Source organism: Mrakia frigida (assembly GCF_051309035.1).
Source record: "Mrakia frigida strain ATCC 22029 unplaced genomic scaffold BDY24scaffold_7, whole genome shotgun sequence".
Taxonomy (NCBI): domain Eukaryota; kingdom Fungi; phylum Basidiomycota; class Tremellomycetes; order Cystofilobasidiales; family Mrakiaceae; genus Mrakia; species Mrakia frigida.
In genome coordinates this window covers 375,597-399,758 of record NW_027481274.1, presented here as the reverse complement: position 1 = coordinate 399,758, position 24,162 = coordinate 375,597, and the positions used below count along the sequence as shown (strand labels likewise).

Sequence of the window (24,162 nt, the reverse complement as noted above, 5' to 3'; positions counted from 1 at the left end):
TGAATCGACAGTCTATCCCGCAGACGTGGCCGGTGTCCGTGCAAAAAACATGGCAGTCTCTGACGACTCCCACGAGAGCTGCTCTCGCTTCTGGAAGGAGGTTGAGATGGAGGTAGGCGAGGATGTATTCGACGACTTCGACGGGGAGGGAAGCGATGGTGGTTCGACGAGAGGGAGGAGTGAAGAGGAGGGTGGAGGAGCTAGCTCGAAGGCGGAGGAGGGAGAAGAAGAGTCGAGCTGGTTCGCTGGCTTCGTAGGCGCCCAGAGCTGTGAAAAGGAAGTGGAGAGTTGAAGTCAGGGTTGAGTAGAAGTAGTAGAGGCAAGAACGGGCCTGAAGATGTACCGAGAAGGAGAGGGATCGTCTGAACTGGAGAGGGAGGAGGGAAAAGGAGGAGAACAGTGAGCTCGACGATTCCTTCTCTCCTCGGTGTCCCCTCCATTGCTCTGCTGAAGGCGACTCACTTTGGATTCCCCAAGCTACAGAAACGGATGAGCCAACGAACATGAGTGCGAGAGGAAGGTTGAGAAGCGAAAAGGTCGCGTTTGGAGAGGGTCGTCGTCGAGAGGAAGGGGACGAAAGGAAACTCGTTGAGGTCCCAGCTCTCTTTCTCCTTGCCCTCTCTTCTCCCCGTGAGTCGCCACCAGATCCTGGTCCATCTCTCTGGCAGAACACAATGATCTATGGTGTAGCCTCTCTAACTCTTAATCTCAACGTCTTCCAGATCACGCGAGAAGAAGAAGAGTCGTTAAAATCGTTTGACGATCGTGAAAAGCAAAAGGAGGATGAACCCAACTGAGACCTTGTGCGAAATGGAGATGAGAGGAAGATGCTAGAGAAGGGTGTGAAAAATGAGAGAGAGAACGAAACCAAGTGAAGAAGGAGAGGAGAAGGGGAGAAAACAAACCGAAACGAAAGAAACGACGAACAACAATTCTAAGCGAAACCCCTTCAGATGGAAGGTTTATTGGGAGATCTAGTAGCCTTCAACAGCATCCCTCTCAGTCCTCTCTTCTCCGCTGTAGCAGGAGGAGAACGGGGTCCCCCTCCGTCCAATCCAAACGACTCCCCTTCTCCCTCCTCCTCCCCGAACCACCCATCCCCTCCCCCTCCTCCTCCTCCTCCTCCCTTTGAGATTCGACCTTCCTCGTTCGATGGCCGATGAGACGGTCGATACTCCGCTCCAGGAGTGTGAGTTCCACCTTCTGATCCAGAGTCGGACAGAGAGTTTCTTCGAGTCGACGAGTAGGGAGGTCCGAAAGGAGGGGTGGCGGTGGAGGAGGAGAGTCGAGCTCGTTCGAAGTCTTGGACGGAGGAGATGGAGGGAGTTCGAGCCATGGATCTCTAGAGAGAAAAAAGTGGACGAAGAAGAGAGGTCAGCTAAGGTGTTTGCGTGTAAAATATGAGGCAGGAAAGAAAACAAGACGAACGTGAAGGATGTTTTGGACGCGTCTCTCCGACGCGGCATCGTGCATGACTCCGTTGGCCGTTCTCGACTGGTTCCGATGGCTGAAGTCGAAAGGTGATGGGACGTCGTCCTCTTCCTCGTCATCTTCGTCGTCGTCGAAGAACCTGTGGAGAGAGAAGGGAAGGGAAGGAGAGGTCAGGCAGAGCTCATCGAACTGGACGCGACGACACCTCGACTCACTGATTCATACTGTGAAGATCTCCTACGAGCTGTCCGAGCGTTACGTCCTCCGAAGGTATCGAGTGAGCGAAGGAGTCCAACGAGAGCTGCGAGTCGTTGTTGTAGCTCTCCATCTCGGCGAACTGCATCGAGAAGTGGGCCGACGACTGAACTCGAGCTTCGACGGAGCACGTCTCGAACACTGCGAGAGCGTTCTGACGAGCGCAAGCCGACTTCTCCTCGATCTTGGCGATGCTCCATCCGCTGGGTTGAGGGGGTCCAAAGACTTCTCCTGTTTGATCCTGGTTGCCGAGTCCGTTCATGAGGTTTCCGAAGGCCATGCTCATTCGAAGGACGTGGGATGCTGCTGGACCTCCTGAGATGACGATGGGCTCGTTGAGGACTTCGAGAGCGAGGGAGGCGAAGGGGGTAGGAAGGAGGTGGAGGAGGGGCATGAGAAGTTCGGCTCCGTAGGTTGCGAGAGGCACTCGGGCTTCGGGAGATTGGAAGACGAGCTTGAGGACGTGCATCGTCTTCTCCCTCATCCAGTCTCGATCGTTGAGGACGAATCCGAGGAGCATGGTGATGACGATGAAGGCGTTCTGGGCGAGGAAGTGCTCCCTCAGACATCCGACTGCCTGGCGAAGGAAGTCGTCCTTGGTTCGGAATCGACTTTTGGCGAAGGAGATCATGAGCCTCTCGATGCTCGGTTTGTCCTCGAGTTCTGCGATTCGACTGATGTCCGTAGCGAGGGTGATGATGGTCTCACTGAGGGCTCCTTCGTCCATGGCGTGGAGGAAGTGTGGGAGAGAGGCGGTGAAGATGTGGAGGGTTCGTTCGTCTGAAAAACAGGAACGAAGAACGGAGACGAAGGTCAGACGCGTCGAGAGTTCGAGTTTGAAGAAGACGAGATTGTACTCACCTGCCAGGTCGAGAAGAAGATAGCTGTCAATCTTGGAGAGCCGAGTGAGGAGGTGGAAGGTGGCCTCGTCGGTGACGGAAGATCGAAGTCCAGGAAGGAGGAGGACTTGAAGGCGGAGGTCGTCTCCGTACCAGTGAGGAGGTTGGTTTTCGAGGAGGATGTGAACGACTTCGGCCTCTTGAAGATCCAGTCGATCCAGGAGGAGTCCGAGGAGATCGAGGACGATGGAGAACTCGGCTTCGACGGTGGTCGAGAGGCAGGCGGCGGTGCACCAGAAGAGTTGAGGGTAGGCGAGGAGATCCTCCGCGTCCATCGATCGAACGATCCCGCAGAAGCTGAAGAGGATTTCTCGACAGAACGCGTTGTTCTCCGGCGAGGGATCGGCGATGGTGTTGGAAAGTCGACCGAGCATGTCTGCTAGCATTCGAGCTGTGACGACGGGGACGAGGACTCGGAAGAGCTGGAATGACCGGCAGGCGAGATGTCGATTCGGGCACGACGTCGCCCAATCGACTGCCAACGCACCCCAAGCGTGACGAAGTTCCGGATGGAAGGGTTCCAGGACGTCGAGGACCTGCGAGACGAGGATGTCCATCTTCTCCGGAGCTCGTAGGTCGCCAGCGAGGGCTTCGACACTCTCCTGAGGCCAAAACAACGTCGACTTCTCGTCCCACATCTCACTGATTGTCCTCCTGAGCTCCAACCAATCGCTTCCCTCGACGACGTCTCCTGCTTCGCATGTCCATGCCCAAAGGATTTGGAAGAGGAGACTTTGAGCCTGCTCTCGGATGAGGATCGTGGGGTGGTCGACTTGGGTGAGGGTGGCATGAAGGAGGACGGCGAGTCGAGGATTGAGGGATGGTTCCCGAGCTCGTTCGAGCATCATCTCTCCGACGAAGAGGAGAGCCAGCTGACCGGTGGTGAGAGCGTGGGATTTGGAGGGAGGAGGGAAGAGGGAGTCGAGGTTGGGGACGAAGGACGAACCGTCGGGAGGAGGAGAACGAGGATCCTCGACGACTGGACTTTGGACCATCGCTGCTGGCTCGATGAATCCGCAGAGGTCCTCGAAGACGGCTGGTCCGATGGGAGACTCGGCTAGGCTGGCAATGACTCGCTTTGCGTGAACGACGAAGTCGGCGCTGCTCCGACGGCTGCACTGCTGGATGAGGAACTTGATGATGGAGTTGCAGTTTTGAGGGAAGGGACCGCAGGCGAGACTGATCCAGATGTCCTGCATCTCGGTAGGATGGCCTTCTCCGAACCGAACGGCGATGAAGAGGAGGTTGGAGAGAGCGAGTTGGGTCGGGAAGGGTTGGGAGGAGGGATCGTCCGAGGGTGAAGCGTTGAGGTCGAGATGAGTGAGGAAAGCTGGGCAGATGGCGAGGATGATTGGGCGACGAATGGCCTCGACCTGACTGAGGCGAAGGGTGCACTCCGAGAGGACCTCTCCGGCTCGGGAGGGGAATCGATTGGCGAGTCCGACGGCGATCTGGCGCTGAGCTCGAAGGAAGATGCTGGGAGCAGAGCTTCCGACTGCTGGCTGGAAGTGAGCGAGTCCCTGAATATCCTCGGCTTGGATGACCTCGAGGAGCTGGAAGGCCTTCCTTCGGATTCCGACGTCTGGGTGACCGAGCTTCATGAGGGCGAGGGAAGCCTTCTGAGCGAACGAGAACGCTGGTGGTTTGGGACCAAGAATGGCTGCGACGACGATGGCGAAGAAGGAGCGACGGATTCCGAACTGATCTCCTTCCGTGCAGGCTTGCTGAAGGATCGCGTCGAGGAGAGTTGTTCGTTGACTGTTGAAGGCGAGGAGCGACGAGAGTGCTTTCCTGAGAGGAAAAAGGGAACGACGATCAGCTCGAGGTCACTCCCTTCTTTCAGAGAAAAATAGGTCGCACTCACTTTCCAACTTCCCACGAGTTATCGACCGTCGAAGCAAAGAGACCTCGGATCCAACCAAGGACGACGTCGAGCTCGAGTCCTCCTCCGTTCCCGCTCCCGCTCCCGTTCGAAGGTTGGTCGAAGAGGATGGCTCCCTGCTGTGAGATCAAACGAAACGTGTAAGAAAATGGTATCAGGAAGAGAAGGGGAAAGGAAGGAGAGACTTACACAGAGAGCTGCCATTGCATCTGCTGCCGTCGAAGAGAGGAGACGCGTCTCCGCCGTCACCTGAGTGAGCATCGGTCCCTTCCTTCCATCGTACGACTCAGCTGCTGTCCTCAACGTCCTCGACTCCCTCGCCTGAGCGACATCCGATCGTCTTCCGAGACTGCACCAGTCGTCGCAGCTCTTGAAGATCGAAGCTCGAAGATCCGAAGGGAGACGGTCGTGTCTGTCCACCGAAGCGAGTCCGTCTGCGAAGTTTTCGACGACGACCGAGAAGTAACGACGAAGACGGTGAAGTTCCCAGTCATCCCTAAGTCCTGGATCGGCGAGGAGTTGGTACGTCTCTCGAACGAACTGAAGCATGGCCTTGAGGATGTTGATGTCCCCGATCGACCTCGGCTCCTTGAACAGAGGCGAGACTCGCATGTAGACGTGAGCGACGGCGGTGTAGAGTCGAAGCTGAGGACCCTGGTTCCGTAGGACGCTCGCTGACTTGGATCGGTTCCTGAAGTCGTCCTGGAGGTGTCGAGTAATGCTTTGGAGGCTCTCGAGGAGAGGCCAGAAGATGGGCTGAGAGATGTGACCGAGGGCGGTAACGACGGCGTCTCTGAATCGAGAGTTCTCCGAGTTGAGGAGGGAGATGACCTTCTGGAAGAGAACCTTTGACGTCGAGAGTCGTTCTGCGTCGATGTCCTTGAGGTGACCGAGACCGGGTTTGGAGGGAGGGAAGATCGTCGAAGGGGAGGTGGGTCCGTCTCCTGCGACCGTCGTCGTCGCACAGAGGATCGTGACGAGGATTCTCCACTGGTCGGCGAGATGGTGATCCGAGGTGGTTCGAGGAGGAGGAGGAGGGGGTGCTTTCCCAGCGAACGTTCCCGAGGGAGGCTTGCCCATCCCGTTGATGAGGGAGATCGTGTTTTGCCAGTTGAGGAAGACGCGACCGATGAGAACCTTGAAGATCTGCATGGTCGATGGGACGGTCTCGAGGAGGTGTAAGATGAGGGTAGGATAGTAGAGATGCCAAAGATTTTGATCCGTCGTCGACTCGCTCTCGATCCACTTGAGGAGAAAGTCCGGAGGAGTCGAGGTCGAGAAGCTGTCGAGTCGAATCTTCTCAGAGTTCGACATCGCCGAGTCTGGGATCGAAGCGAGGGCGTCTTTCCTCTCTCCTTCCGTTGCTAGGACCTCGATGGCTCGTTTCGTCGTGTCGTCCGAGGGGAGGGAGAGAGCCTGGATCTCGGCGATGCTCTTAAGGGCTTTGACGGCGAGACCTCGAAGCGACCGAGCGATGGAGGAGAGAAGGAAGAGAGCCGACGACTCGATCTCAGCGAGGATATCGAGGGTAACGGCTATTCGAGCCTCGACTGGGGATGCCTCGAGTTCCTTGAGCCAGAGAGAGAGGAGGTCGACCCAAACTCGTGAGAGTCTCTCGATCTGCTGCTCGTACGCCTTGATCCCGACCTGTCCTTCTCGGAAGACCTTCTCCGTCCCAGTGAGGAACCTCGAGAATCCAACCGCGACCGACTCTGCCTTCCCCTTCGTCCCAGCGATCCTCTTGAGGGCAGCGGTTGCTGAAGCTGCGACGTCTGGATCGACGTGAGCCGTTCCTCGACAAAGAATCTCGAGCGTCTTGTTGATTCCGATGGAGAAGTGGAGGCATCGGGGCCAGGAGTCGAAGACGGCTCGGAGGAGTTCGAAGAGGGGTTTGAGGGAGGCTTTGAAGGCGACGGGGAGAAGTCCGTGCTTGACGAAGAGGTGAGGTTCCGCCGAAAGGTCGATGGAACGTCCTGAGGAGGGATCTGAGGGATCTCGATATCCAGTCCGATGGAGGAACCGATCATCGAAGACGGACATGGATCCGACGTCCCTATCGACGAGGAGAGCGATGGCTCCGACGAGAGGTCCGACTCTGTCGAAGAAGTCCGTCATTCCTGGTTTGAGCATGAACGCGTCGGGGAGGGTCTCTCCTGAAGACTCGTAGTCGTCCGAGTAGTCGAACGAGGTGAAATCCGACGTCGTTGGGAAGCTGGGGGTCCGAACTTCCTTCTCCATCGACCGAAGAGTAAGGAGGATAGCTCGAATGGCGATGGTCATCCTCTCCGGCGTCAACACCTCCTCGACTCCCGACGACGCCTTCCCTCCTTCTCCAAGTCGATCTTCGGCGAGGAACTGGAGGACGAGCTCTTGACCATACTCGAACTGCCGAACGAGGAGGAAGTGAACGATGCAGACGAAGACGTCCAGAGGGAGTTCGACGGGGAGGACCATCCTCGAGCGTTGAGGGAAGCAGTTTCGAAGGACCGAATCGAGGGTCTTGGTGAGGGAAGCGTTACTCTCGCCGGAGCATCGATTGAGGTAGACCCAGAGAAGTCGCATGATGGTATTGGCGACAATTGGACGAGCGTGACGATCCTGTAGAAGAGAGAAGAGAGCTACGATCAACGACGTTCTTCCTTCTCGTCGACAAAGAGAGAGAAGACGAGACGAACCTTGAGCTTCGCCAGACCTGAAGCGAGACACGCCTGCCACTGCTCCATAAAGACCTCCCTGGGCGAAACACACAAGCACGTAACGACGAGAGGGTATCCAGTTGGCCAGTACTTGTCCTTCGAAGCCATCTTCCCTGCTTGAGCTCGAATGATGGCGATCGCCTGAGCCCACTCGGGATGGTTGACCTCGGCAGTTGCGGTCTGTAGGAGATTCGAGAGTCAGTCTCGACTTGATATCGTCGATAAGTAGACAAGAAGAAACTCACGTTGGCGATCGGATGAATCAGACGAAGAAGAACCTCAACGTAAGCGATTTTGAGGATCGTCCCGTGAGTCTGAGCGAAGCAGGTCGCAAGGTCTTTGAGGAACTCCGATCCCATGTCGAAGGCTTCTGGTGGGTAGACCTGCGAAGACAAAAGAGCGTGAAATCAGCGTCTCGAACGGGTTGAGGAAGGACGAAGGAGAAGACTCACCTTCAGCTTGAATCCCTTCATCCCTCGAATCACCATGTCCAACCGTCCCTCCGCCTCTCTATCAGCCTTCCCAGAGGTACCGCTCGTCCCAGATCCAACTCCAGCAGCCAAGCCATCCCTCAACTCAACGAGGAACCGATCCGTGACCGTCAAGAACCTGAAGGAAAAGGAAACGAAAGAAAGTCAGCTCGAGTCGAGACGCGTCGAGGTAGGAGAGGAGAAGGAACGAACCGGATAGACGCCAGCGCCCCGAGTAGCTCGACGAGTAGGTTGCGGTTCGCGACCCTGTTCGGATACCGTGATATCGACTCCCTGGAAACACGAAATGGGAAAGATCAGCTCTTGTTTCCGAAGGAAGGAAAAAGAGAGGCGAACGACGTGCATGTCTCGTTCTTTCGTCACCCAACGCCAACAGAGATCCTCGATCCTCGTCCCGACAGCTTCTCCAAGAGACTCCTTGCTCGCAGTGTGTCGAACGATGGAGAGAAGAGCTCGAGTGGCGATGTACGTCGAGGCGATCTGGAGGGAACAAAAAGAAGAAGCGAATCAGTTCACGTCGAGCGCAGAAGAGATGGAATCGAAGCTCACGTGTATTCGTTCGTTCAGCAGAGCAGCAGAATCAGAGATTCCAGATCCCGAGGGTCCCATACTGATATGAGATCAGGGCAGTAGGCAGGAGATCAGCGTTCCGAACGCGTCCGGCCTCAGCGTTGTTGTGATTCGAAACTCACACATGACTCCTGACCACACCTCTGCCAACCTCCTCATCTATAGCTTGGTTCCTCCATATCAGCAGACTATCCAAGACTGCCTTCGCCTCCACACCCTGCGACGAGGGACCTCCTCCTCCAAACCCACCTCCTCCACCAGCAGGTCGCGAAGACCCTCCTCCACTCGCCGACACCATTCCTAAGCTATCGAGCACTCCGTCCAGCTGCTCGTCGACTCCTGGTCCGAGTATGGTTGTTATCGGTGGTAGGGGTGAGGAGAGTGGGTAGGTCGTAGGTGAGAGGATGGTCTGAAAGTGGCTCGACGTGATCTTTCGGAAGAGTTCGACGAGGAGATGGAGAGCGAAGAGGGAGGGAGTATCGGGATGAGGGAGCTTGAACGACGAAGAGCTGGCGTAATCCGATGCGGAGATGTTGGAAAAGGTGTGCATGTGTTGTTGAGAAGGGTTGGTAGGGAATCCTCCTCGGGAACGAAGGTTGTTGGGAAGAGGAGGAGGAGAGGTGGTTGTTGACCTCGACCATCCACCTCCCCCTCCTCCTGACGAGGCAATCGAGTACTGGGAGGTTTTCGACTGGTGGTTGAAAGATGTGGAAGGGTTGTAGGAGGTGGAAGAGATGGAAGGACCTCCCGAAGGACGTGCTCCTTTGCGACGTGGTTGAGCTTGAGCGGGAGGGCTGAAGGAGGAAGGAGGACCGTTGTGGGAGGAGAGGTTGGACGAGGACGCTGCTCGAGAGAAAGGGTTTCGAAGAGCTGGATAGGGATGTCCTCCTGAAGGCGTTGATTCTGGTAGAGGTGGGATGGCTGAGGTGGAGTTGGCTGATTGAGTACGGTCGAGAGGGAGGTGATGGGAGGATGTTGAGGTCGACGCTCCTCCTCCTGCCTTGGAGAAGGCCGACTTGAGACTAACGAAGCTCCCCTTCTTGGCGATCTGGTGAGGAACTACAGGTATGCTTCCTATGCTCCCTCCTCTCCCTACTCCTCCTCCGCCATTGCTCCTCTGAGTTCCGAACCCTCCTCCTCCTCCTGAAGCGACCGAGGTGCTTCGTTGCTGAGGGAAGCTGAAGCCCGACTCCCCTCCTCCGCTCGTTGACGTCGTTATCGAATCCTTCCTGGTTCCTCCTCCTCCTCCATAGGCATCCGATGAGTTGGTAGAAGGTCCTCGAGCGTGGTTTGAAGTGAAGGAGGAGGAGGAGGTGAGGTGGTAGGATGAGGGTGTCTCGAAGGAGGAGGAAGAGGAGGACCCGCCTGATGGATGTCCGAACCGAGGCGCTGGATACGAGAAGAGCTCCTCCTGGTCGTCGTCGTCGTCTAGGGAAGGGAGAGCGATAGAGAAAGAGGACTCGGCCATCACGAGAGATGGGCGGAGGAAAGGAAGGGGAGGAAAGGGAACGAGAGGTGAACGTTGAGGTCGACCTCGCGATCACCTCCCCTTTGAAGTTCGACGTGTTCTTTTCCCTAACCACAACAACCTCTAAAACATCAAAAATGTCCTCAGCTCTCTCTACCCCTCTCCCTTTCCTCCCCGTCGAAGTCAAGAAGGAAATCTTGCGCTTCTGCGACCAGCCTACTCTCGCAAAGACCTCCACCCTCTCCCTCGCCTTCCTCCAGCTCTCCTCCCCTCTCCTCTACCGACACATCACCTTCGAAGGACCCGAAGCGTTGACCAAGTTCCTCACACTCGTCGTAAGTAGATGTCTACTGTTTTCTTCGTCCAGGTCTCTGGAAATGATGGAGGAGGAAGAGAAGCAGAGCTCAACTCCATCGGATCGAGCTGACCTTCCTCCTCTCTTTCCTTCCTCCTTCCCTTCAAGGCCGAGAAGAGACATCCAGAACTCGAACCATGGCTCGACCTATCCCTCGTTCATTCCATCACCTACGTTGACGTCAAGGGAGATCCCTTCAACCCTTACAACGAAGAGGAAGAAGAGGAAGAAGAGGAGGAGGGCGACGACCCCTCGATTGATCCTCGCCGTCTCTGCCTCCCCTCCTCCTCCACTCCTGGCCGTCTTACCCTCCACTCTCTCAAGGTAGTTCTTCCAGAAGGCGAATCAGAGACTCAAATCTACTCCTTTTTCGACCCCATCGAGTTTCAGCTCGAAGGAGTCCCCGGAGGAGAGATTTCTTGCCTCTGTGTCTACCTCTCCCGTTGGACGCGCCTTCGACGGTTGGTCTTCGTCGATGCTTTCTTCGCGAACCCTCTGTTGAGACCCAACGACAGGATCCCAGGTCCCATGAATTCCTACGGACTTCGCATCTCGTACCACTTTACAGAACCCATCCACGACGTCCTTGCGTGGATAAAAGACGACTTGGACGATCGCGGCGACAAGTCTATAGCGGAGAGTGTATCTCACACAGAGGAAGTCGTAGTTTATGGCCTGGATGAAAAGGAGAGGAAGGGTTTCCTAGAATCCCTCGCGGATTCGCTCCTCTTACCTCGAATCACCGTCGTCGTCAAGTCGTCTCCTGAAGCGTGAGTCGCCTCTCTTCCTGCCTTTCTCGTCTTCCTCAACGCTGACCCGTCTCTCTTCTCTCAGCAGTACCTCAGCCGATATCTTCTCATCCTGATCGTAAGCCTGCTTCTGTCTCATCCTTACCCTCGTTTTTCTCGTCTCTTTCTGCGTCGTCGCGTCTCCATGTTCCTGACCTCCTCTTTCGCCTTTCTTCTTCTTGCTCTCGTTCAGTACCGTCCCCTCGTTCGATCAAGATGTTGGAGGCTTCGTTGGACTGGCCTGGACTTGGATTGGAGCTTCGAGGGTAGTTGAGGAAGGGATGGACGAGAGGAGATTCGATGAGCTTTCGACGCGACGAGCACTCCCGTCTCCTTCTCCTCTTCTTTCCTCTCTCCCGAAAGCACCACTCCCGCTTCTCAAGTCTCCCTTTTTGCTCACTCAACCTCCCTCGACCAAAAGACGGACCCAGACTTTCCTGCATCTTCGACTGTGCGCTTCCTTTCTCAGCCCGACTTCCTCGACAGTTCAACCAGCCTGTCCCTCTCACCTCGAAAGATAATTCCAACTCCCTTCACTTCATTACACCCAACCAGAACAACTAAATCTCTACTCCCACTCTCGAACCAACGAAAAAAATCGCATCTTGTGGTTAATTTTGACTTCGAAACTCGCCCCTTCTCCCTTCTTGAATTCCATTGGAGCTCACCTCCAACCAACTCCTTCCCTTCCTCCCTCCCTCCCCCGCCCAAACCCACCATCCCAACCCGAGAATGGTCTGCAAAACCTGCGAGAAGAAACTCAGTCGGTCTGCTGCTCCTGATCCCGTGAGTTACAGCTCTCTCGTGAGGGTGCTTTGGCAGGGAAAAGAGGAAAAGAGGGTGGAAGGGAGGAGGACGAGCTGACCTCCCCCCTCCCTCCCTCCGCTTCGTCGCTCGCAGACCCAAGCCTCGACCAGCTCGAATCGTAAAATCGGGGAGAACAAGCTATTGAGTTCTAAGAGGTTTTCGTGAGTTTTCCCGCTTTCCTCCCTCCATCCGGTTCAAACTCTTCTGAGGAGGGAAGGGAAGACGGTCGGTCGAGCTGACCTCCTCCCCTCGTTGTTTCGTCGCAGGCCCTACTCGACGTTAATGGGGAAATGCAAAGACTGCAAATCTACCGTGACTCAGAACGGGGGGAATTACTGTCAGGGGTGTGCTTATAAGAAGGTACGTAACGACTGCAAAACGGGGAGGAGAAGGAGGTGGGTGAGCTCGAGCTTGAGCTGAACTGTTCCTTCTTACCTTCCCTTCTTTGCAATCACTTTCGTTCTCGTAGGGAATATGTGCGATATGTGGTACGTCTCTCTCTTCCCTGCCTGTGGCTCTTTCGGTGCTGGGATCGAAGCGGGAGGAGCAACGAAGAGAAGAGGAGGGAGGAGTATGGCGTTGAGCTCGAAGCTGACCCTTCCGTTTCGTCTCTTTTGATTGACCTCGACAGGCAAGATGGTCCTGGATGTGAAAGGGCTGGGGTACAAGATGAGCTCGAAGTAGAGCTAGTTGGGGGACGATATGTGTAGGTTTGATGTGTGTTGTTCTTTAACGACCTGATGAAATGGCTGGGTTTTCACGAAATCGACCGACGAGGGGCGAGGAGGGAGCAGGAGTAGTTGGATTGGAGGGAGATGGTTGCTGATAGATGTGTTATAAAGGAGTGATGGGATCTATCGCGGAGATCTGGGAAGGGACAGGAGCTGGGAGGAGGGAGGGAGGGAAGAGGAGAGACGAGCGTCGCGACGGCTTTCGTTCAGCAGCTTCCTTTTGGACGATTTCTGAGCTTGACTTTTCGGAAGAGCTCGTACTGGGAAATCTGGAAGTCAAACATCAATCTTCTCAAGAAAATTGAGCTGGCAAAAAAGTCAGTCTAACAACCCTTTCGAATCGAAACTCGAGAGCTCATCGCTTCGCTGCTCCTCCTTCCTCCTCTCTCTCAACGACCATCTCGCCCTCTCCTCCTCATCCTCCTTACCCGTAAGCTCGCTCTCACGCTGTTCTACCCACACAAGGGCCTTCTTTCTGACCTGCTCTACCCCCGCAGACCTATCTCTCCCCTTTCTCCCAGCTCGTTGAGCTCGCTCGCTCTTTCCCCTTCCCTCTCGCTTCGAGTCCTCGTCATCTCCCTTCCTCCTCCTCCCTCCAACCTTCCCATCTCCACATCTCACCTCCAACTCCACCAAGGTCAGTACATACACGAGACTCGTTCGCTCTTTCCGACTCTAAAAGAAGGACGTTCTGACGTTGATAACGCTGGTTCGCAGATGTCCTTTCACGACAGCTCAACTCCCCTCGTAGTCGACAACGGAACGGGAGTCAGTCCTCCTCCTCCTCCTTTCCTCTCCTGCACACATCTCGAGCTGACTCAATCGCCTCTTCTTCTCGTAGTTCGTGAAATGTGGATACGCAGGATCCAACTTCCCTGAGCATGGTCCGTTCTCTCCTTCCCTCGCAGCGGTTCCCATCTCTTCGCTCGTTCGAGCTCTGTATGCCGACTTCAAGCTCACCTTTTGATGTTTTGGTGACTTGGTGGCACTTTCAGTGTTCCCTTCGATCGTCGGACGACCTATTCTTCGAGCTGAGGAGCGACTTGGGAGCTCGAACATCAAGGATGTCATGATCGGAGATGAAGGTCAGTTCCAGTCATCCTTCCTTTCGTTCGTCGTTCGAGAGCTTGCTTGGTGGAGATTGAGCTGGGAGGAGAGCTGGGCGAGTATTGAAGCTCGTCTCCGAGCCATGGGAGTTCACGAATTAGAAAAGGAGAAGGGAAGGAAGGGATGAAACGAACAAAGCGCCGAAGCTGACCTCCCTCCCTCCCTCCTTCCTTCCATCTCTCCCTTCCCTGCTCCTCTCCCTCTCGACCCTCCCAACCTCCCTCTCTCGCTCTCCTACTCCAACCCACCCATCCCACCTCCTCCCAATTCAGCCGCCGAGAACCGATCCTTCCTGAACGTGACCCAACCGATGGAGCACGGCATCGTTCGAAACTGGGACGACATGCTCCTCCTCTGGGACTACACCTTCTCCGAGAAGCTCAAGATCGACCCAGCAGGACGCAAGGTGCTCCTCACCGAACCTCCCATGAACCCGAAGAAGAACAGGGAGAAGATGGCAGAGGTCATGTTTGAGAACTTCCAGGTCGGAGGGGTCTACGTTGCGATTCAGGCGGTGCTGACGCTTTATGCTCAAGGTGAGTGAGAAGGAGGGATTCGTGGTTGATGTGGGAGAGGGAGGTTGGTGTGTAGGGTTGGGTGGGGTGTGGTGAGAAGTTAGGGTTGGAGAGGTGGGAAGAGGGAGAGAGAGCTCTCGAACTCAAGCCAAGCTGACCTCTCCCTCTCCTTCCCTCTCCTCTTTCCCAGGTCTCCAAACCGGAGTCGTCGTCGATTCCGGAGACGGAGTGACCCACATCGTCCCCGTTTACGAAGGTTACGCTCTCCCTCATCTCACCCGTCGACTCGACGTCGCCGGAAGGGACGTCACTCGCTACCTCATCAAGCTCCTCCTCATGCGAGGCTACGCGTTCAACCGAACGGCTGATTTCGAGACCGTCAGGGGGATTAAGGAGAAGTTGTGCTATACTAGGTGAGTCATTCGGCTGTTCAACGAAGAAAAGGGTGGGAGTGGTGGGAAGGTGAGGGAGAGGAGAGGGAGAGGAGAGAAGGAGACGGAGAGCTGACTTGCTTTTGTTCTGTTTGGGGTTGAAACCGAAACCAGTTACGATCTCGAGCAGGACAAGAGGCTTTCGGAAGATACGACTGTTTTGGTGGAGAACTACACTGTTCGTTCTCATTCGTTTCGATTCTCTTCTCGAGCTCGTCGCGTCCCTTTTCCGAAAGCTCATCCTCTTCCCTTCCCTCCCCTCCTCCCTTTCTCCCCCTTCACTCACCCCTTCACGCACGCACCCGCCCACCCAGCTCCCCGACGGCCGAGTCATCAAAGTCGGTTCCGAACGGTTCGAAGCTCCGGAATGCATGTTCCAACCGCACCTCGTCGACGTCGAACAACCCGGCATGGCCGAACTCCTCTTCCAGACCATCCAGCAGGCCGCGGTCGATACGCGACAGGAGCTCTACAAGCACATTGTGCTGTCGGGAGGATCGAGCATGTACCCTGGGTTGCCGAGCAGGTTGGAGAAGGAGATGAAGCAGTTGTATTTGAGTAAGGTTTTGAATGGGGATGCGGCGAGGTTGAAGGTGAGTGCGAGTTGGGGTTTGAGTTTGCGGAGGGGAGGGAAGGTGTTGAGGAGGGAGAAGAGGGAAGGAGGAGGAGAGGGAGAAGGGAGACGGAGGAGCTGGGGTTTCGACGCGTCGACCTCGTCTCGTCTAGTTCTCAGCTTCCTCTCCACTCCCCCTCCCTTCCTCCACCCCCACAGCCAACTTCCCATCACTAACCACCTCCTCCCCTCCTTTTCACTCTTCCTTCCTCCCTAGAACTTCAAAATCCGAATCGAAGACCCGCCACGAAGGAAGCACATGGTCTTCCTCGGAGGAGCCGTCCTCGCAGACATCATGAAGGGTCGAGAGGAGTTCTGGATTTCCAAGGCCGAGTGGGAAGAACAAGGTGTGAGGGCTTTGGATAGGCTGGGGAGGACGGAGTAGAGGGAGAGCGGTCTTGGTAGTCGGTTCGGGGGGAGGGGAGGAGGGGAGGGAAGGGTTTGCGTTTGGTTTCACTTCTTTACTGCTTTTTTCTTTTATACGACTTTCACTGTTTTGCTTTTAGTCGTCTCGAGAGGATGAGGGCGAGATGGAGCGAGGGAGGGAAAGGGAGAGTTGGGAAGGATTCAACTCGAGTTGAGTTGTCGGTTCAAACAACCTGAGGGAAAACTTCCTTATCGCAGAGAGAACGGGGTCTTGAAGATCTTGCTTCCGAACGAGAGCGTAATTTAAAGCAAACGTGTTGAGTGAAAGAGTGAGGGAGAGACAAACGGACGTACTCGAAAAAGACAAGGTTTCGAGCGCGTCGCTTCTGTCGTTCCCTTTCTCTCTCGTGTTCCCTCTCTTCCTACCCCACTACTGCTGATGCAGCTTCTTCTGTCTTCCCTGGCCGAAGACGACGAATCCGAAACCCAGGAAAAAAAAGGGAATTAGAAGAACGTTCGGTCGAAGCTTCGACGGAAGCAGGAGATCGCCGGGTAGGATTCGACCAGCCATCTTACAGTTCTTCTTTTTTTCGAAGCTAGATGACGCTGGCCGTCTCCTTGTTCCTAGATAGCTCCCAACCACCACACCCTCTCCCCCTCCCAACCACCTATAAATCCCACCTTCTCTCCTTACTGTATCTCTCTCTCTCGCTGGACGAGTCAACCACCCAAACACCCACCTTTCAGCCCACCTCCCCTCTCACCTCTTCCCTCCCTTTCTTCAACCATGCACTGCTCCTCCCTCCTCTTCCTCGCCGTTGTCACTCTCATGGGACTCGTATCCGTCCAAGCTGCTCCCATTCAACTCATCCAAGGAGAGTTTGTTCAAGGGAAAGGGTGGATCGCAACGGAGACGATCAAGGTGTTGCAGACGAGGGCGACTCAGGTGAGCTTCTTTGCTTTGCTTTTCATTCTTTTTCTTATGGTTTGGAATGTTTTTACGACTAAGTCTGCGATTGCGGTCGCTCGAGTGGTCAACTTCGGGTTTGGTTGGAAGAACGAGGGGAAGGAGAGAAGACAAGAAACGTCCGAAATGTTGAAGCTCATTCTCCCCCTCCTCCCTCCTTTTGCTCTTCCATTCAGGACGTCAACCGTGTTTCCCTCCCTCTCCCCCTCCAAGCTCGACTGGTCCCCTTCTTCCAGGATGCTTCGACCGTCGTCAACACTCTCCCTGTTGAGATCCTCAGGGATGCTGCGACGGAGGAACGCATGGAAATGCTGCAGGCGGGAGAGATGCACGCTTGAAGAAGCTCGAGGAGAGAGGGCAAGGCGACTCTCCTCTTTCTCGATGGAAAGGTGAGGGGAGTGTGGTTGGGTTTGGATTCTGATTCTGGATAAGTTTAGTGTGTCCCTCTGTGTTTCTACTGTAGATTTTTTCGTTTCGAGTCTCGCGTCGTCGTCCTGTCGGTTTCTTCGTTTTTTTTTGTACCTCGCCCTTATGGCTCTGTTTTGTTTTCGACCTTCCTCTAGGTTCTAGTATGTGCTCTCTGTGTGCTCTTTAGTTTAAGCTTCTCTCGTTTCGCTCGCTCTCTCGTCTCTGCTGGGCTTTTTGATTAGATGGTTGTGAGTTTCGATTCGAGGGAGGACCGACGAAGGACGCGTCGCGATTTCTTCCTTTTTCAGTCGAGGGTCTTTCTGATGAGGGAGCGGGTGAGTGTCGATCTTCCTCAGAGACGCGTGAACAAGTAGATACTTCCATTTTTTCTCGTTCTTTTGTCCCCTTGACGACCCAGAGGAGAGAGGGAGAGAAACAGCTCGGGAGAACGAGCTCCCATTCAACCGAGCGTCTTTTTTCTTCCCTTCTCGCAATCTCCTCCGTCCGTCCCTCTCTCTCCCTACCTACATCACCCTCCCCTCCCCTTCTTCTTCTTCTTTCGTACTCAAGCTCTAAACATGGTTCTCCCAACTGGTGTCTTCGTCCCCACCCTCGCCTTCTTCCTCGATACGCCAGCTCAAGAAGTCGATCTTCCCACAACGGCGAAGCATGCTATCTTGTGAGCTTCACCTTCGTCGACTCCCCCCTTCCGTTCTTCTCGTGCAGCTCACTCCTTCGCCTTTTGCCCAACAGCCTCGCCAAAGCTGGAGTCGCAGGTGAGCAGGTTTTCCGTCCATCGCCTCCTCCCCTCCGCGTCCGTCGTTCTCTTCCCGAGCTCACTCCCTTGCGTCGTCGTTCTAGGCTTGACCGTCCACGGAACCACCGGAGAGCCCGCTCTTCTTTCCCGAGAGGAGAAGAGGGCCATCTTGAAGTGTACGAGGGAAGCTCTGGATGGTGCTGGATTCAAGGATCTGCCCATAGTCTCTGGAGTGGGAGTGTCGTCGACTGTTCGTTGGAATTCCCGGTCCCTCTCTCAGTCCTCGAACCTTCGGAGAAGCTAGAGCTCATTTTTTTGTTTTGGTTGTTTGCTTACGAACAGTGGGAGACTATCGATCTGTGCAAGGAGGCTGCTTCGCTTGGAGCGAACTACGGTGAGTTCTGGATGGACGCGTCTTTCTCTCGAGATTCGAGAGTTTGAGCTCACCTTTTCGTTCTCCCTCCTCTCTTTCCTCGATCTTCAGCCCTCGTCGTTGGACCTGGGATGTACAAGGGTGCCATGACTGATGATGCCTTGGAGGCTTACTTCGTTGAGGTGAGTCGCACTCTCGAGGTCGCATCGAAACGAAAAAGCGACGAGCTCACCCTTACTTTTCCTCCACGTGAACAGGTCGCCGACGCCTCTCCCATCCCCGTCCTCCTCTACAACTTCCCCGGTATCTCGAACGGTCTCGACCTCGACGTCCCTCTCATCAGGAAGCTCGCCAAACACAACAACATCGTCGGAATCAAGCTCTCGTGTGGAAGCGTCGGAAAAGCTGTTGGTCCCTCCTCCCCTGGCTCGTTCCTTCCCTTTCGAAGCTGATCCTGTTTTGCCTCGTCAGGCTCGACTCACATCTCTCTTCTCTCCCTCGGAGTTCGCTGTTTACGGAGGACTCGGTGAGTTTGAGGGAGGACTCGAGAGAGAAATGCGACGCGTCTCGCCGTCCGTTGAGTTCAGCCCGCGCTGATTGACCCCTTCTCTCCCTCCTTTTCTTCAAGCCGACACCCTTCTTCACGGCCTGATGGCTTCTGGAACCCTCGGAGCCGTCAGTGGGTTGGGAAACATCGCCCCTCATGCTTGCGTTCGAGTCGTCAAGCTCTTCCAGGAGGGAAAGATTGCTGAAGCTCAAAAGGCTCAGGGAGAGCTCAGTATGGCTGGAGAGATCGAGCTCAAGGGAGGAGTTCCTGGAATGAGGGTGAGTTTTCATCGACTTTCGTTTCGAGAGAGCGAGGGAGAGAAGAGAGCAACGAAAGGAGAAGAGACGAGACGGGACGAACTAACTTCGTTCTCTTCTTTGAATCTGTAGGCCGGGCTTGTTAGATACCACCAGTACGGAGGGGTTTGCCGAAGGCCAATTCCTCAACCTACCGAAGCTGTAAGTTTGTCTCGTCCAATCCCCGAGAACTTCGAAGGACGAAGAAGAGAGAAGGACGAGGCTGATCGCGTCGGGTTCGGTCCCTCCTCGCGACATTCAGCTCAAGACGGCCGTCGAAGGATGGATTGGACACTTGATGGATCGAGAAAACCTCTAGATTTCTTGCCTCTTCGCAACTATACCTACACCTTCTGTTCTACAAACGAGAAAAAAGTCAGAGAAAAGAGAGGAAACCATTGGACGCCCTCGCACAGTTTCCCTCAACACACCCAGAGGGAAGGAGGGAGAGGAGGAGGGCTCGAATTTGAGAGTTTTCAACCACGTCTTCTTTCAACTGTTTGCTTCCTCCAACCGTCAGCAACCAAACCTACAGGAACCCTTCCTTCTCGACAGGACTTCTCCCCTCTATACACTTTCCGTCCCCCAAGCGAAGGTTTTTTCAGTAAACCCCTAGCTCTCAGCAAGCTCTCGTTCAAACCTTCGGCGTCCACCCAGCCTCGACTCCTCCCTCCCTCCCTTCCCTCCTCCTCCTCTCCTCCCCCCTTCCACCAACATGCAGTCCGACGACGTTATCTGGTCGGTCATCAACGCTCAGTTCTGCTCCTACAAAGTCAAGTTCGTCCTCCTTCTCTATCTACCGCTACAAGCTCATTCGTCGAGCTCCAAAGTGCTCGAGCTCAAGCTGACCTTCGACACCTTTCCCTTCTCCCTCTTTTGTTTCTGCTTCCCCCTTCTTCCAGGACCGAGACCCAAAACTTCTGCAGGAACGAGTACAACGTCACTGGTCTCTGCAACCGACAGTCGTGCCCGTTAGCAAACTCCCGGTATGCTACAGTGAGAGAACAAGACGGTAAGTCGTTCAACCTCCTCCTCTCCTCCCCCCTCCCCTCCCTCCGGCTTTCGAGCTCGCAAACGAGCCAGGAAGCTGACCTTGGTTCTGTTTCAACTTGTCTAGGTGTTGCCTACCTGTACATCAAGACCATCGAGAGAGCTCATTCGCCAGCGAAGATGTGGGAGAGGGTCAAGCTCAGTAACAACTACGCGAAGGCGATTCAGCAGGTTCGTTCAGCCCTCTTGCTTCCTTTCTCTTCTTCTTCCTCCCCTCTTGCAGCTCGATTCTTTCTCGTCAGACTTTTAAATAGACAGACACTGACTTCTGCGCTCTGCTACCTTCCTGCTTCAACAGATCGAAGCCGAGCTCATCTACTGGCCCAATTTCACGATTCACAAGTGCAAGCAGAGGGTCACCAAAATCACTCAGTACCTGATCAAGATGAGGAAGATGGCTACCACCCAACAGTACGTTTCACTCTTCTTTCTCTGCTGAAGCTTGAGACCGTCGTCTCGGCTGAGAACCTCTTCGACCCTTTCCCTCCCTTCCCATTCGTCCCTCCCTTCGCGTCGCTTTTGAGCTGACCTCTCGTTTTCATTTCCCTCCCTCCCTTCTCCACCATCACCTCGTTCCTACCTCCAGACCTACTCTCGTTGGAATCAAGAAGAAGCTCGACCGTCGAGACCGAGCTCGAGAGGTCAAGGCTCTGTCCGCCGCCAAACTCGAACGTTCCATCGAAACCGAACTTCTCGCCCGACTCAAGTCCAAAGCCTACGGAGATGCTCCCCTCAACGTCAACGAGGATGTTTGGCGAGCTGTGCTGGAGAGGGAGCGATTGGGAGACGAGGTTGGGATGGAGGAGCTCGAGGAGGAGGACAGTGGAGACGAGGACGAGGAGGAGATGGAGGGAGAGGAGTGGGATGAGGATGACGAGGAGGGTGGAACTAGGGAGTTCGTGGAGGATGATAGTGATCTCGAGGAGGAGATGAGTGATCTGGAGGATTGGAGTGGAGAGGATGGAGAGGAGGTGAGTCTCGTCTTCGTCTCGTCTTCGTTTTCACGCGTCGTTTCCCTTCGGATCTCTCACAACCAACCCTCCGTTCGCTGACTTTCGTCTCGTTTTCTTTCTTTCACAGTACGGTTCCGATTCGGAGGAAGGATCAGAGGAGGACGACGAAGCTTCGGTGGACGAGCCTCCACAGCCCTCGGATCCCAAAGGAAAGCGAAAGGCCGTCGCTCCTCCCCCGACGAAGAAGGCGGCTGCTCCTCCGAAGAAGGCGAAGAAGGGTGGAGCTGGACCTAGGGTGGAGATCGAGTACGAGCAGGAGATGGAGACGGAGCCTATGACCAAGGATATGCTTAGCAATTGGTAGTTTTGGGTGTGGTCGAGGGTTGGGTTCCGGGCGACGAGCTTTGAGCTTCTTTTGACGATGTGACTCTTTGGGTTTTCTTTGATGACTTTAATTCGAGCAGAACGGTGTTGGAAAGATAACTGATGAGTGGATGTAGAACGAGGTCGGCAAGGGGGTCGTGAGCAACAGCATCTCGAATCGAACGGACGCGACGAGGAAGCGACGAGAGTCCGGATCCTGTAGATTCCGGTCTCGCGTCTCTCTTCTACCAAACCAATCGCAGACTGCAACGACGAATAGATCAATGCCTCGTAGATACGGTTTCTCCAGGACGAGAAAAAAACTCACGTGGTGATGTCATGCCCTGGTCGAGCAGATCGATCGCAGCAGAGCGAGAGCCAACTTCGTTTCGACCCTTCCTTCCTTCCTTTCCTCATCCACAACTCTCCCTTCCCTTGGGTTGTTTCGCCCCATCCACTTCTAGCACACACTATCACCCTTCACCGTAAGCACCTTCTTTCTACCTACGCTCCCCAGCTCTTTCGAGCCTCAGGGAAGCACGAAAGCAAGGATCCAAGCTCATTCGTTCCTTCCTTCCTTTCCCCTTCTTCCTTCAGATGTCCTCCTACGATCTCCCTCAAACTCAAGCCGAGCTCAGGTCGACCTTTGCTCTCGTTCGACTTCAGATCGTCTCTCCTCTCTCTCTGCTAGTCTCCATCGGAGCCAACCTCGTTTGTTCTCTCTTCATCAAGCCTTCGATGGGTGCGTTTCTCATCCTCCTCTTCCCCCCTTCGCTGCTTCTTCCGCTCAGTTTAAAGAATGGAGCGATAGGATTGAACTTGAACCTCCCGTTTCTTGTCCTGGCTGTCCTCCAGCTGATATATCGCGAAGTCATCCGACTCTGGTGACGCCTCTGTCCTTGTTCATCGGTGGATACTGGGTGAGTCTTCTCTTCCTCCCTTCCTGGCGTCGAGAGCATGTTAGGCCGCGAGAGAGAGAGTAGAACGAGTAGCTGACTTCCGTTCTCTCTTCCGTCTCCCTCGTTTGATGCAGCTTGTCGTCTACGCCCTTCAAATCGGACTCTGCTTGATCCTCATCATGGCCAGGAGCGAGGAGACGAAGGACACGCTCATTCGAGGAATCGGGATCAGGTTTTCCATCGCAAATTGGTTGAGTGAGTCGAAACTAGTGCAGAAAAGTCGAGGGACGGAGGGTCGTGTCGATAGGTAGGGACGGGAAGCTGCTGAACGGAGGAAAGAAGAGGACGAACGAGATGAAGCGAGGAGATCTTACCGCCTTCTGTCTCGCTTTTTCCCTCGGAGCGTCAACTGATTCGAGCCTCTCTTTTCTTACATTCAGTGGCTGGATGGGCTGTTTTCTTCACAATGCAGTTCAGCTGGTCGTTCCTCGTCGCTGAGGTCCTTCTGCTTCTCAACGTCCTTAACCTGTTCGTCCCTCGTCCCTCCAACCGCTTCTCTTGCATCCTGTTCTCCCATCTGACTTCCTTGTCGTTCCACGTACAGTGCCTCCATTTACCTCACTCTACACTGGCACGCCCACTCACACAAGCCTCTCGACTGGATCTTCATCCAGTTCGTTTCCTTTCATCGACCCTCTTTCCTTCGCTTCACGTCGCTGACGGTGACTTTGCTTCTCTCTCTCAGCGTGCCCATGCGTCTCATGCTTGTGGTCATCTGGTCCGTCGACATCATCGACAATGGTTTCATCGTTCTCGGATGGGAAGCTCGAGACGAGGCGTGAGCTCGATTTCCTTCTTCGTCCCGACGCGTCGTGATTCACGTTGAGCTCATTCACTTTTTTCGCTGGTTATCTCGCAGCCGCTACGCCAAGTATGCTCTCCAGGCTTGTGCATCCATCGCGGTCGTCAACGTCGTTGGACTGCTCATCGTGTTCTTCAAGCGAGACCTCGGTGAGTCGACTTGGACGCGTTTCCGATCTCGTCGAGGGTTGCGTGTGCTCTGACCCGAAACTGAACTCGATCTTCTTCGTTTCAACTCTATTCTCACAGTCTGGGCTATCTCGGCTACGTACCTCCTCGTGGCTCTTCTTCTCAAGCGACCAAAACCAACGACCGTCGTTGCCACAATCATCATCTTCCTCGCTCTCTACGTGAGTCCATTCGTGCTGCTCTCGTATGTCCACCTCTCAGAAGAAGCCAGTACTTACTCGCTGTGCCGCGTTTCTCTCAGCCTCTCGTCTACCTCTCAGCTCTCGCCCTTCACCGAATCAGGACTCGCGACGGTCGAATCCGTCTCGAAGAGGACGCCATTCTCGCTCGAACCGAGGAGGATCAGAGGCTTGCTATCGCAGGAGGAGCTAGCAACCATCACTCGAGCGCTCCTCCAGCAGGAGGAGCTGCCGCTGCGTGATCTGGAGAGGAGAGGGCTGAACTTGCGGATGAGGGAGAAGGAAGGGAAGAGAGAGGGAAGCGCCGTTTTAGCATGTTACGATTTCGATTCATCTGTTGCTTAACGATTCGAGAAGGTCTTTTTGAAAGATAGGACTAGCTTTGGGGAGCCACTCGGCTTGACGAGACGCAGCGGGAGGGATCAAACTCGTGAGAAAACGTGAGCCCGTTCTCTCTTCCTCCTCCTTTCGCTCTGCCACTACCGAACGCGCTGACGCTCTCCTTCCATTCTTAGCACATGGTCTGATCTCTCGGGGACCAATCTACATGAGGGACGAGGAGAGGCGAGGAAGAGGGAGGCGGTTGAGTCGACTGTGAAGTGTGCGTTTTTCGCAAGTCGTTTTTCGCTATGGTCGAAGTCGTTTCTCGTTTTGTTTTATGTTGTAATTTTACCTTTCCTTTCTCTATTCTGTCTCTCTTCCCCTTTCAATCTTCGTTGTTTTGGTCGGACGCAGACTCGAACCAGTCCTTATTATCGATTTCTAACTCTTTGAATTCTAATAATGACGGAAATCGATAAGAAGGACTGGTCGCAAACTTGGCGGGTTTCGCTGAAGCCCCCTCCCCGAGGGGGGTCGTTTTTGCCTCACCTCCTTCGATTTCGATAAAAATGGTACGAGCCCTACTAGATACTG

At 54.8% G+C, this 24,162-nt stretch overlaps 8 protein-coding genes across 8 annotated transcripts; 7 read left to right on the top strand and 1 right to left on the bottom strand.

Moving 5' to 3' along the window:
- Window positions 1–731: 731 nt before the first annotated feature.
- On the bottom strand, window positions 732–9,752 carry TAO3 (Tao3p). Its single transcript, XM_076636884.1, has 13 exons — window positions 8,347–9,752; window positions 8,204–8,264; window positions 7,998–8,134; window positions 7,847–7,927; window positions 7,616–7,772; window positions 7,409–7,546; window positions 7,143–7,343; window positions 4,657–7,065; window positions 4,450–4,586; window positions 2,548–4,376; window positions 1,647–2,466; window positions 1,429–1,570; window positions 732–1,342 (listed from the first exon to the last, which is right to left on the bottom strand). The coding sequence occupies exons 1-13, from the start codon at window positions 9,690–9,692 to the stop codon at window positions 950–952; spliced, it is 7,851 nt and encodes a 2,616-aa protein (XP_076498823.1). The 5' UTR covers window positions 9,693–9,752; the 3' UTR covers window positions 732–949.
- Window positions 9,753–9,800: 48 nt separating this feature from the next.
- On the top strand, window positions 9,801–10,294 carry BDY24DRAFT_381798 (uncharacterized protein; the record flags this gene model as incomplete). Its single annotated transcript, XM_076639407.1, has 1 exon — window positions 9,801–10,294. A coding segment is annotated over exon 1 (320 nt), but the record flags the coding sequence as incomplete, so codon positions are not given.
- Window positions 10,295–11,513: 1,219 nt separating this feature from the next.
- On the top strand, window positions 11,514–12,518 carry BDY24DRAFT_381794 (cysteine-rich PDZ-binding protein). The gene is made up of 5 exons (XM_076639406.1): window positions 11,514–11,621; window positions 11,736–11,803; window positions 11,909–12,002; window positions 12,112–12,130; window positions 12,274–12,518. The coding sequence occupies exons 1-5, from the start codon at window positions 11,568–11,570 to the stop codon at window positions 12,324–12,326; spliced, it is 288 nt and encodes a 95-aa protein (XP_076498821.1). The 5' UTR covers window positions 11,514–11,567; the 3' UTR covers window positions 12,327–12,518.
- Window positions 12,519–12,759: 241 nt separating this feature from the next.
- On the top strand, window positions 12,760–15,541 carry ARP2 (actin-related protein 2). The gene is made up of 10 exons (XM_076639405.1): window positions 12,760–12,803; window positions 12,871–13,010; window positions 13,091–13,141; window positions 13,215–13,257; window positions 13,369–13,458; window positions 13,753–14,016; window positions 14,186–14,408; window positions 14,541–14,604; window positions 14,741–15,019; window positions 15,257–15,541. Exons 3-10 carry the CDS (start codon window positions 13,091–13,093, stop codon window positions 15,422–15,424), a joined length of 1,182 nt encoding a protein of 393 aa, XP_076498820.1. The 5' UTR covers window positions 12,760–12,803; window positions 12,871–13,010; the 3' UTR covers window positions 15,425–15,541.
- A 435-nt stretch (window positions 15,542–15,976) lies between these two features.
- On the top strand, window positions 15,977–16,864 carry BDY24DRAFT_266195 (uncharacterized protein). Its single transcript, XM_076636883.1, has one exon. The coding sequence runs from the start codon at window positions 16,193–16,195 to the stop codon at window positions 16,763–16,765; it is 573 nt and encodes a 190-aa protein (XP_076498819.1). The 5' UTR covers window positions 15,977–16,192; the 3' UTR covers window positions 16,766–16,864.
- A 494-nt stretch (window positions 16,865–17,358) lies between these two features.
- Window positions 17,359–19,072, top strand: BDY24DRAFT_413229 (dihydrodipicolinate synthase family protein; the record flags this gene model as incomplete). The annotated part of the gene is made up of 10 exons (XM_076643157.1): window positions 17,359–17,459; window positions 17,534–17,556; window positions 17,642–17,787; window positions 17,880–17,931; window positions 18,022–18,092; window positions 18,168–18,317; window positions 18,382–18,436; window positions 18,539–18,735; window positions 18,847–18,915; window positions 19,016–19,072. The coding sequence occupies 10 exons, from the start codon at window positions 17,359–17,361 to the stop codon at window positions 19,070–19,072; spliced, it is 921 nt and encodes a 306-aa protein (XP_076498818.1).
- Window positions 19,073–19,111: 39 nt separating this feature from the next.
- MAK16 (ribosome biosynthesis protein MAK16) lies at window positions 19,112–21,217 on the top strand. The gene is made up of 6 exons (XM_076639404.1): window positions 19,112–19,530; window positions 19,656–19,765; window positions 19,871–19,974; window positions 20,102–20,214; window positions 20,390–20,774; window positions 20,884–21,217. Exons 1-6 carry the CDS (start codon window positions 19,469–19,471, stop codon window positions 21,118–21,120), a joined length of 1,011 nt encoding a protein of 336 aa, XP_076498817.1. The 5' UTR covers window positions 19,112–19,468; the 3' UTR covers window positions 21,121–21,217.
- A 216-nt stretch (window positions 21,218–21,433) lies between these two features.
- BDY24DRAFT_266155 (uncharacterized protein) lies at window positions 21,434–23,645 on the top strand. Its single transcript, XM_076636882.1, has 10 exons — window positions 21,434–21,604; window positions 21,717–21,861; window positions 21,975–22,039; window positions 22,153–22,273; window positions 22,459–22,546; window positions 22,623–22,691; window positions 22,764–22,856; window positions 22,938–23,029; window positions 23,129–23,229; window positions 23,310–23,645. The coding sequence occupies exons 2-10, from the start codon at window positions 21,717–21,719 to the stop codon at window positions 23,487–23,489; spliced, it is 954 nt and encodes a 317-aa protein (XP_076498816.1). The 5' UTR covers window positions 21,434–21,604; the 3' UTR covers window positions 23,490–23,645.
- Window positions 23,646–24,162: the final 517 nt, after the last annotated feature.